Source organism: Gossypium raimondii, chromosome 7 (genome assembly GCF_025698545.1).
Source record: "Gossypium raimondii isolate GPD5lz chromosome 7, ASM2569854v1, whole genome shotgun sequence".
Classification (NCBI taxonomy): domain Eukaryota; kingdom Viridiplantae; phylum Streptophyta; class Magnoliopsida; order Malvales; family Malvaceae; genus Gossypium; species Gossypium raimondii.
In genome coordinates this window covers 14,302,918-14,315,024 of record NC_068571.1, presented here as the reverse complement: position 1 = coordinate 14,315,024, position 12,107 = coordinate 14,302,918, and the positions used below count along the sequence as shown (strand labels likewise).

General features: G+C 34.7%; 1 protein-coding gene across 1 annotated transcript; it reads right to left on the bottom strand.

The window, feature by feature from the left end:
* Nucleotides 1-8,503: 8,503 nt before the first annotated feature.
* On the bottom strand, nt 8,504-9,363 carry LOC105763744 (uncharacterized). Its single transcript, XM_012582082.1, has 2 exons — nt 9,117-9,363; nt 8,504-9,006 (listed from the first exon to the last, which is right to left on the bottom strand). The coding sequence occupies exons 1-2, from the start codon at nt 9,361-9,363 to the stop codon at nt 8,504-8,506; spliced, it is 750 nt and encodes a 249-aa protein (XP_012437536.1).
* Nucleotides 9,364-12,107: the final 2,744 nt, after the last annotated feature.

The window sequence follows — 12,107 nt, the reverse complement described above, 5'->3', positions numbered from 1 at the left end:
GAGATGGCATGATAGTCATATACAACCTCGCAAGTTTAAAGAAGGTCAGAAGGTGTTGTTGTTTAGTTCAAGGCTAAAGTTATTTCCTGGGAAGCTAAAATCCCGATGGAAAGGACCTTATATCATCCACCAAGTTTATCCTTATGGAGCTATTGAATTGTACGATAATTATGGAGATACATTTAAAGTCAATGGTTAATGTCTCAAACACTACTGGGATGGTGAAGTTGAGCGAGTTGAATCCTCGTTCAAATTAACAGACCCTTGATTTTTCATAAACTTGTCTTGAAAATAAATAAATTCTGTCTAAGGAGATTGGAACTTAAGCGGGACTGTTGTGACCCCTCCAACCTTTCCTGGGAATTAATTTAATGTAAATTTGTTAAGAAGAAATTTTCTAATTAAGTTTCAAAATGTTTTTTCTAGTTTAATTTATTTAATTTCAATTTTTTATGTTAATAAAGGGGGTCAAGTTTGGCCCAAGTACTAATCAGTTTTCTTTTAGGATACAGTCTGAGTTTGAGGCCCAAGGCAACAAAAAGGAGTGAAAAAAATTTACCCTTGCTGTCACACCCATTACTTGCCGCCCAAGTAACTTTAATGTAGCTAAATTTCTGCTACATGTTGCCCTAATTTTTCCCTATATAAAGCCCTCTTCATTCTACTAATTTTCATATCCCTCAAAGCAATATGCTTACACCCTAAAATTTCTTAAAATCTCTCTTTTTGCACCACAAGCCTCAAATCCCGAAAGAAATCCCTAGCCTCTTTCTTTTCTTTTGTGAAAACTAATTACTGCCGCCGCAAGAGAATCGTCAGAGCATCGACGCTGCCGTTGCATACCACCATTGCTGCCGCCGCCGTAACTCCTTCACTGTCGTAAGGTTTGCCGAAGTAAGTTACACCCTCTCTTGCTGATTTCTCTTCTGCCTCTGTAAGCAGAAACTTTGTCAAATTTTTGGGAAAATATCATGTCTTGCAAGAGAATTAGATTGTCAAAGACTACTCTTAAAAATTCGATTTTAATCGATGAATAAGTGAAAGAGCGATTTGATTCAATCTTCAAGCATCAACCTATGATGTCGGAAAAAGGTTTTAACCTGAAGAGCAATGATGTGATGGTTGTCCCTGTGCCAATTAGAAAGATAATCAATTCTCTCAAGTGGGAAGGATTCTGTGATGCTCGTTCACTTCCCGATGATGAACTAGTTCAAGAATTCTATGCTAGTTTGACTACACAAGATGCTACTGAAGTCATCATTCGAAAGAAAAAGGTATCTCTTACTTCTAAATCCATCAATTATTTGTTTAATTTACCTGATGTTGAGGAAGATGAGTACTACCCAATGATGAACAATATCAACTGGGATTTTCTTCAACAAGTGCTTGATGTTGTGACAAATCCGGGATCCCAGTGGATTATAAGAAAGTATGGAAGCCATTCTTTTCGAAGAGAATACTTAAAACCAATAGCGAAGGTATGGTTCTATTTTGTTCGCTACAGTTTTATGCCTATCTCACATAGTTCCACCATCTCGATGGAACAAATGCTCTTGTTATATGCAAGTTTGACAAAAAATTCCATTAATGCTGGGAAAATTATCCTCAAGGAGATTCATGATTGTGCTAAAAAGAAGACATGAAGTGCTTATTTCCCATCATTAATTACTTCACTTTGCTTAAGGGCCCATGTTAAAACACAAATAAATCTGAAGGGGCAGTACGTTCAAGGGTGCATTACAAGTCATGATCTTGATAGGTTAGTAAAGAGAGTGCATGAGCTGAACCAAGGCTAGCAAGAGGAACCAACAGAGCCAGAAACTGAAGAGTCAACAAATAAAACTGAAATTGAAGTTGATTCAGTTACAGACACTGAAGAAGGAGAATCTGATAAGGAACCAAATAGTCTTCAACCAGTTGAAGGAGCTAAAAACACTAAACCAAGGGTTGAGCTAGAAGAAGAACCAGTCAAGCTAAGTGTTGAACCAGAATTTATGACTCCAATGCCGACTCTTGCAAGTACTTAAAAGAAATCGAAGCTATCAATTTTGATGGATATGTGCAAGTTCATGCACAATCAACAACAAACTTACTGGAAATATGCAAAAATTAGGGATGATTCAATTCAAAATACTTTTAAGAATATCTCTAACACCTTTGTTCCTGAGTTCCCAGATGCTATCTTTGAGACATGGACAGAAGATACTGACGATGCAAGCGGAGATGGACTAAAGAAGACAAGGGAAATGAGTAATAAAAATAAAAGGGGGATTCTTGTCTTGTTATTTTTTTAATCATTTTTTAGGTCTTTAGAAATTTATTTATTTAGTAATTAGGATTTAATCTTTGCTAAATAAAACATAGCAAGCATGAATAAATACTTCTTTAGAAAGATAAGACTAAGTGTTGTGGCAATGGGAATAAACATGTCTAGGATTGGGTTATTAGGAAAGACTTGGTATTTAAGCAGTCTTAATGACTCACCTCTCTTTATTTACAACTCTACCTGGTGTTGAGTTTTAATTCATTACTTGTTCTTGCAATGAGGACATTGCTTCCTTTTAAGGGAGGGTAAGGCAAATAAGTTGCTCAAATTTTAAAATTTTCAAGTATGTTTCAATCGTTTCTTTCATAATAATGTTTTAATAAATGAATGACTAGAGAAATTCTTTTTAATAAGATAGCTTGTATGCAAGTATGATGACGATTTTATATGAGTGATTGTATGTTATCGTGAAGAATGGAATGTTTTTTATGATCTCAGTCTTAGGTAATGTTTGCCATGAAAACTTAGTTTCTCTTGAGATCAGGCATGCATGAAGGTTTATATTTTTAGAATTGACTTAGTAACTTTCTTGAGGTGAAATCCTAGGGGACATAAAAATCTAAAATGATATAGTCACCATTTTTCTGTGGGTCGTTTGAGCCTTTTCAAGCCCACCTTACTATATTAGACCCTTGAAACCATAATTTTGAGCTTTAAGGCCTGTGTTTGCAATGACCCTACATTATAAGCCAATTACCATTTTTTTTTTAAAAATTATCCTAATTTGTACACCTATATTAACTTAAGTGTCTTGGGAATCAACATTTGAGGAAATTTTTCATAAAGATGTATGTGCTCATGCTTAAAAAAAACGAAGAAAATTTCGCTTTGTCTTCAAAAAGAAAAATTGTATGAGCTTGAGTTTAAAATAAGTTTAGGGGTGTTCCAAAGGTTCACTTGAAGAAAAAGGTTGAATTTCGAGAAATCCAAGACAAAGTTAAAGGTTAAGATTTTTAAAACCGAAATGTCCCATCTCTTAAAATCCCTACCTTTAACCTAGCCCCATTACAACCTTGTAAAAGACCTATTGATTTGATGATTATGTCACCTAAATTAGTGGAGAGGAAGTATTAAGTTCAACATATGAAGATCATAAATATGATTGTTTTGCTTGATTGATGAGAAATTGTGTTGAATGAAGAATATTATCTATGGCTATGACATACATGTAAACTATGATTCATGTTGGCATATCTTGAAACTTAAAATTAAACTTTTAAAATGTTTGTATACGAGTTACTTGTTAATGAAGAAGATCTATGAGCATGAATTTATTGATGCATGATTATGAGACGAAGATTGATGCTATTTACACTCTTAGCAAAATTTGCCTTAGCAAGACCTTGTGTTGCGTATGAACATTTCTCAGGACGAGCAATGATTTAAGTTTGGGGGTGTGTAAACGGAAAAATATATAGGATATTTCCTATATAATTCATCACCTTTTTACTTAAAATTGTTGTTAAAACCAAGTAACTATTTAATAAATTAATGAAATATGTGAAAATATGAGATTAGGGCATAGAAATTATTAGAATGTGATTTTATGTTTTATTAAATAGTTTTCATGCATAAAATGGCTTATTTTATATTAATTTAAGCATATTATATTTTTAAGCTATGAAATAGGCCATGCATGATTAAATTAAATAATAAAATATAGTGTTATATTTTAAAATTCATTTTAAATATTTCATTAATAAAAATTGGGTTTAATTAATTAAGTAAATTGATTAATCAAAGTTGTTAAATTAATTTATTGAACCTTTAAACTATCTGCTATTTTTGACAGGTCTAAGGATTTTCTTCTAATTGCAAAACTGTCCAAGTGGGGACCAAGTCACCCCAATTTTCAGCTGCACATGATTGATTATAAACCAACTTTTGGTTTAATTATGCAAGGTCCTCTAAGAATTGAAGAAATTAGAGATTTACCTGAAGATTTGCACTTGATCGAGTCTTAATCCTGAATTGTTGTGGCATCCAAACTGACCAAAAATCAAGGAAAAATCAGCTTGATTTGCTTAATGTATGGCCGACCAACCATGGGAGATTTTTCAAACGATGAACGCCCCTATTTTTAGTAAACTATCCCCCTCTCCTCACCTATAAATAAGACCCTCTCATTCATTCATCCATCATCCCTCACTTCTCATCATTCTCTCCTCTCTCAATTCTCTCAACTCTCTTAGCTCTCACGCCTATCACCATCCTTGCATAAAGGATTTTAGCAAATTAGCCTCCTAAAGAGCCCTTGGTCGGCCACCTTGGAGAGCATCAGGAAAGGAGCGAAGGAGCCTCGTCAGTCAGAGTCTTGGGTGACAGCCGTTATGAATTGGGTTTAATCTTTCTCTTCTTTAATTTAATTTAAAGATGTTTGCTATGAGTTCTTTGTTCTTGTTTACAACAATGATCGCTTAATTTTATTTAATCTAGGATGATTATTTTAGTTAAGTAATATTTATTTGATTCATGCTTATAATGTTTATGTCTCAATCGATCATGTTTTCAATTAAAATCAAGTTTGTATTTCATTCATACGTGATTGAAATGCACCTGAATTAGCTAAGCGATCCTAACCAGACGACGGTGAATGGACGCATAATTGAAGTGTGCATGCTCAATTTAGATCCTAACACAATTAAATTGTAGGTTGCATAACAACCCTAACCAGGCTCTGTTATCTGCATAGTTTTTAGATTTGTGTGATTAAATTGTTTCAATCCTAACACGTCCTTGTTACCTCACACGAATGCTAAGAAACCCTTTCTAAATAAGGATTAGTAAAATGTGTATTTACTAAGTAAAGGATTCCGAAAGGACCTAATTTGGTTTCCAAACTCATGAAAGATCGAGTTGCCATGGAATATTTTTCCGAATACTATTAAGTATGATGATAATAAATTAATTTTAATTAAAGTAATTGTCCTAGTTTATTTATGTTATAATTGTTGCAAATTGTGTTTAATTTTGCTAAAATCTACTTCATTCATATAGTCTGCATATTAGGAAAACTTGCATTAGGGATCATTGTATTTAATTTAATTTAGACATCACTTCTCAATTATATTGTGTTCTTCTTTTTTTAAAATTGTTAATATCATTTTACAAGTTAAGTGACTTAGCACAAGCACAATCCATGTGGAGACGATAACTTGATACTTACTTATTACTTGATAATGAATGTGTACACTTGCACAAACCCAAGCGTTACAGTAGCACACATAGGGTGTACCGAACTATAATCCGTCAATTCTTGTACATGTATGCTTATACGAGCTCTGAATCGGTATGCTCTTACAAGCTATAAACGGTAAGCCCATACGAGCTGAACTTCAGTAACCTCATGCGAGTTGAATATCGGTAAGCTCTCTCAAGCTGAGAATAGGTAACCCAAATCATATGTCATTTGTATCCTACGAATTCCTATGGTTCAAATAGGACTCGATAATCATTGTACATCTTCAGATATGCGATCGGTATTCATATATGACAATAATGCAAATCACATACATATAATTCAATTAAAGCATATAATTACACAATTTAATTACACAAACTTACCTCGATGAGTATACGTAGATACGGAGGTGATTAATTCGAGATTTTTTCTTTGCCCTGATCTAACTCCGCACGAGGTCTATCTTGATCTATACGAATAAATTTAACTCAATTTAATATTTTTCACATTCAATTAGTCCAGCATGTAATTTTGGAAAATTACCATTTTGCCCTTGTACTCTTAATTCTTTGCAATTTAGTCCCTAGGCTCAAAATATGAAATTCATGCAATTTTTCCTTACCCAAGCCTAGCCAATTTCTATACATAATAATAGCATCCCATATTTTTAACAAATTCACAAATTTACCACATATTATTTTCTATTTTTCAACTTAGTCCCTATTTGACAATTTTACTAAAAATTCCTTTACAAAACTTGTTTATCAAACAACAACCATTCATTTTCTGTCATCAAAATTTAAAACTCAAGAATATACATCATTGGTAAAACCCTAACAGTTTAACAATTTTGCAAATTAGCCCCCGAGATAGCTAGATTAAGCTACAACATTCTCGAAAACATAGAAATCATTAAAAATGGGACAAAAATCACTCACCAATTAAGCTTCAAAGTAGACAAACCCTAGATGAGAAAAAATGGCTTTTTTCCCTTCGATATTCGATTGAACATTGATGAAAAAAGATGATAGGAAATTTGATTTTATTTTAACTTATCGTTTATTATTTAATTACTTAATCAACCTTTACAATTAATCCAAATTAAAAAATTGTCAAGTCATTATCATCCACTAACATACTAATGGTCTAATTATCATATAAGGACCTCCAATTTAAAGTTCTATAGCTATTTAATACCTTTAGCTATTAGAACTCAACTTTTACACTTTACACGATTTAGTCCTTTTTTATCCAATTGAATAAGCAAACGATAAATTTCTTAATGAAATTTTTATACGGTAATACTATCATGCTATAGGCCATAAAATAATAATAAAATAAATTTTTTGACCTCAAATTTGTGGTCCCAAAACAACTGTTCCAATTTCACTAAAAACAAGCTGTTACAACTCTCCCCTCTAAAGGGATTTTCGTCCCCAAAAATCTTACTACAAAAGAGGTTCGTATATTGCTTTCTCATTGCTTCCTCGAGTTCCCAGATGGCTTCTTCTATTCCATGCGTTTTCCAGAGAACTTTCACTAAAGCTATGTTTTTATTTCTCAATTCTTTCACCTCTCATGCTAGAATTTTGATAGGTTGTTCACTATATGTCATATAAGGCTAAATCTCGACATCCGTCAAGGAGATAACATGTGAAGGGTCAGATCGGTATTGTCACAACATAGACATGTGAAAGAGATTATGAATTCCTTCAAGTTCTGACGGTAAAGCTAATCGGTATGTAATAGGTCCGATTCTTTTAGTAATCTCGTACAGCCCGATAAATCGCGGACTCAGTTTCCATTTGCGACCAAATCGAAGAACTTTCTTCTAGGGCGATACTTTCAAAAATACTCTATCACCGACTTGGAACTCTATGTCTTTACCTTTAAGATCCACATATGATTTCTGACGATCTAAAACTACTTTCAAACTATCTCGAATCACTTTCACTCTTTCTTTAGTCTCGCAAATCAAATCAACCCCATGTATCTTTTTCTCACTAAGTGCGGTCTAGTATAATGGAGTGTGCCATTTGCGACCATACATAGCCTCATACGGTGTCATTTTTATGCTCGACTAAAAACTGTTATTATACGCGAATTCGACCAACGGTAAATATTTCTCCTAGTTGCTTTCAAACTCTATTACACAACATCGAAGCATTTCTTCAAGAATCTGAATTATGCGCTTAGACTGACCATCAATTTGAGGGTGAAATGCAATGCTAAAATGCAACCGCGTACCAAGAGCTTCTTGTAACTTTCTCCAAAATCGTGATGTAAACCAAACATCATTATAAGAAATTCATAGTGTTCGTACCTAGTTCTGGATGCAGTCTTTGGCACATCTGAATCTTTCACTCGTAGCTGATAGTAACCGAAACGAAGATCAATCTTCGAGGACACTGTGGCACTTTTCAACTGATTGAACAAATCATCAATTTGAGAAAGCGAATATTTGTTATTGATTGTAACCTTGTTGAGCTGATGGTAGTCAATACATAATTTCATCGATACATCCTTTTTCTTAACGAACAGAACCGGTGCACCCTAAGTGAAAAACTAGGTCAAGGAAAACCCCTATCTGTCAACTCTTGCAACTATGCTTTCAACTCTTTTAACTCGGTAGGAGCCATTCTTAAGGTGCTATTGATATCAAAGATGTTCCCAGTGCAAATTCTATTACAAACTCGACTTCTTTAATCGGTGGTAATCTAGGTAACTCCTCTGGAAACACATCGGAATACTCACAAACCACTAGCACTGATTCAAGCTTCGATTCAGACACTTTAGTATCCAATACATAAGTAAGGTATGCATTACAACCTTTTTCACATATTTCTACACTGACATAACTGATATCACAATAGGCAATCGACTCAGATTATATGATCCAATACGAAGCATCTCAACATTCTGACATATTAATACAATAAGCTTTTGTCTACAATTCATGCCCAAAATCACATCTAATTCATCAAACGATAATAGCATCAAATCAGCCAGAAAAAACTGTAACCCCAAGTCATCAAAGGACAATTCTTGCAGACTTTATCAGCTAGCACATACTGGCCTAGGGGGTTTGACACTTTAACCACGAATTCAGTGGACTCAATAGCTAAATTTTTACTAGATACTAAATTCGTGCAAACATATGAATAGGTTGATCCTGGATCTATCAAAGCAATTACATCAGTATCATAAATAGAGAAAGTACCGGTAATAACATCTAGAGTAAAAGTATCCTCGCGAGCACGAGTAACATAAGCCCTAGCTAGTTTTCGTTCCTTGGATCTCATAGCAGAGTCTTTTTCCACGCCACAACTACCACTCACATTTTTGGGATTACGAGGTGATCTACCTCTCGTAGCAGTATTGCTCGGTCTCATGGTCTGAGCTTTCTCTTTCTCAGATTTCTTTGGGAAATCTCTAAGATAGTGGTCTAAAGAACCACACTTGAAGCACGCTCCGCTCTTCACTCGACACTCACCATAACCTGCTCTGTTACAGTGCTTTCATTTGTGTTTGGCATCTCTGACACTACACACACTCGCTACAGGTGTAGCCTGTGGTTTAGGCTAGAGCTTCGGGTACCTCAGTCTCTACTAGAATATCCCACAGAAGTAGTAGAACGATAGTGATGTTCTTTTGATTTCTTCGATGCTAACTGGTATGAATTTCCCGTCAATCTCTTACTCGAATCTCTAATTTCAAATTCAGCGTGTCTTTTCTCTTTACTCAGCTCCTCGGCTTTATGTGATCTGTCAACTAAAACAACGAATTCTTTCAACTCAAGGATCCCAACTAAAAGCTTTATATCCTTGTTTAATCCATCTTCAAATCGCTTACACATTGCAGTGTTAGTCAGAATGCACTCTCAAGCATATCTACTCAATCGAACAAACTCTCGTTCATATTTAGACACTGTCATACGCCCTTACTTGAGCTCGAGAAATTCTTTACGTTTCTGATCCAAAAACCTCTGACTGATATATTTATTTTGGAACTCGATTTGAAAGAATTCCCAAGTGACCTATTCTCTCGGCACTACAAAAGTCAATGTATTCCACCACTAATAAGTCGAATCTTTTAATAGAGATACTGCACACTTAAGACATTCAACCGGTGAACAAGATAGTTCGTCAAGAACCCTGATTGTATTCTCTAACCCGAATTTAGCTCTCTCAAGATTATCTTTAATAATAGCTCAGAATTCTTCAGCCTTGTACTTACAAATCTTATCAACAGTCAGATTAGTTTCATACTTTGAGGAATCACGGGAACTGCTTGGGGAACAGGAGGGGTGGAAGTTGTTGAGCAGTCGAGTTCGTCCGTACAAACTCGGTGAACCAATCATTCATCATCTGGAAAAATGCTTCCTTAGCCTCTCCTCCTCAGCCCTCAGATACGGGCCTCGTACCGCTCGAAGCTACTCTGTGAACGAAGGCTTGAGCATGTCTCTCTACTTCATCAAATCCAGCTCGGTTGGATGTCATTGTTATATGAAAACATGTTTTAAAACAATCAGGAGATATCACACTTGCTGGAACGCCGGTACCCCCATGCGCAGTGAAAATTAATAATAAAAAATTAATTCTGGCAATCCAACCCATGGATCCATGTGCAAGGAACGAATCGGGGTGAAATAATGGTTTCGAAATTACAGTAATTTCAATCTGTGTAGATAGCGACGCCTCGACAATGAGAACTCTAATCTACTATCGAACCAAGCCGCAACCTTTTATGATTCCGAGCTCTATGTAATCCACCCAGTTTGACAATGAACGGAAGAAAATCTCCAAAACTATTTTGGAGAAAACTTTGCTTGACGGCTGCTAGACCTCACAAGCAAAAATACGTAATCTATTTAGGGTTTTTTAATTGGTATATATATATTTTTATTCGAACATAATAATCATAATTAAAATAAATAAATATAATTTTTCTAATCGAAAATTATAACTACATTAATTATAACAAAGATTTCGGTAAACTATATTTATTTAAATTTATATATGAACCAAATTCATATATATTAATAGAAATGTGTTCTCGTTATGTATACAACATTCTTGTACATATAATATGTTTGATATTTGATTGCCCAATTAAATTAATTCTATAATTAATTTAATTCATGTGACAACCAAACACAATACCGACTATGTTTTATTCCGTTCATTTCAACCATAGGGTGTGACCCTATAGGTTCTTGTAACATTAGCAGTAATTCTAGAACGATTCTAATGTTACAAACAATGAGTGGCATCTAGCAATGCATCATTGCTACCTATGTTACAAGAAGTCAGGACCTTTTAAGAATAATCATATTATTCTCAGGACATTATTATAAAAATAATTTATTTATACATATAGAAAAGAAACTGAAATAATAATGGTAACGTCTTATATTAATAAACATGATAAATCAAGTATGTTATTACAACCATCTCATGACTGATCTTTGGGCATACTCATACAACACTATCATAGGTTATATAATGGCATGTGTAGCTAGACTCATACACACTACATTCAGTCTGAGAATCAGCTAAACCGTAGCTCTGATACCAATAAATGTAACACCTTTAACCCATATCTGTCGCCAAAATAGGATTACAGAGTGTTACTGGAGTTTACATTACAAACAAAAAGAATTTTGATCATTTCATAACTTATCAATATTCATAATAAAAATAATCAAAATCATACATACTATACAAGCCCTAGTCGCCCTAAATACATGTTAGAAACAAGTCGGGGCTAAATGAGAAACTTGTAGAATTTTTCGAAAAACATTGCAAATTTTAAATTTTGTAAGGGTCACACATGCAAGAGACACGCTCATGTCTTAGGCCGTGTGGGCACTCAAAATAGGGATAGATGGCAGTGTTTCAGCCCGTGCCCTTACACGTGTTACTCACTGACTTAGGTCACACGGCCAAGCCACACACCCATGAGCCAGGCCCTATACCATTCGATGTATCCTCACACGCTCGTGTGTCAGGCCGTGTAACAGCCTGACTTATAACCCTTTAAAACTACAGGGGACACACGGACGTGCCACCTGATCGTGTGTCACACATGGCTGAGACACACGCTCGTGTCTCTACCCGTATGGACAAAAATATGCCATTTTACAAGGCACATTTCTCACCCAATTCGGCACCAACCTACACTCAAAAATGCACACATACAATAGCTATAATCAAGCATCCAAAATAAGCATGAGCAAGCTTTAGACATGTGATATATTCACATACAACCAATATGCCCTTAGGCACCTCAAATGACAAGTATAATTATGTTCAACCATGTTATCCATGTAACCAAGTAATCAACCAACTTTTATGTATAATTGCATCAATACACAGCATGTAAATTATATACCAAAACTTACCATTTGGTATCAATTGTACCACTTATTCAATAGCATCAAGCACACATATATGCTTAGCATAGCGTAGTACCAAATCACACCAAGTATTAAAACATACCTCATTTGCATATTCAACTACTATTTTACCTTTCATCATTCAACCACACATCAACCTTTTAAGGTAAATTATGCACATACCAAAATACCAAAACACAAGC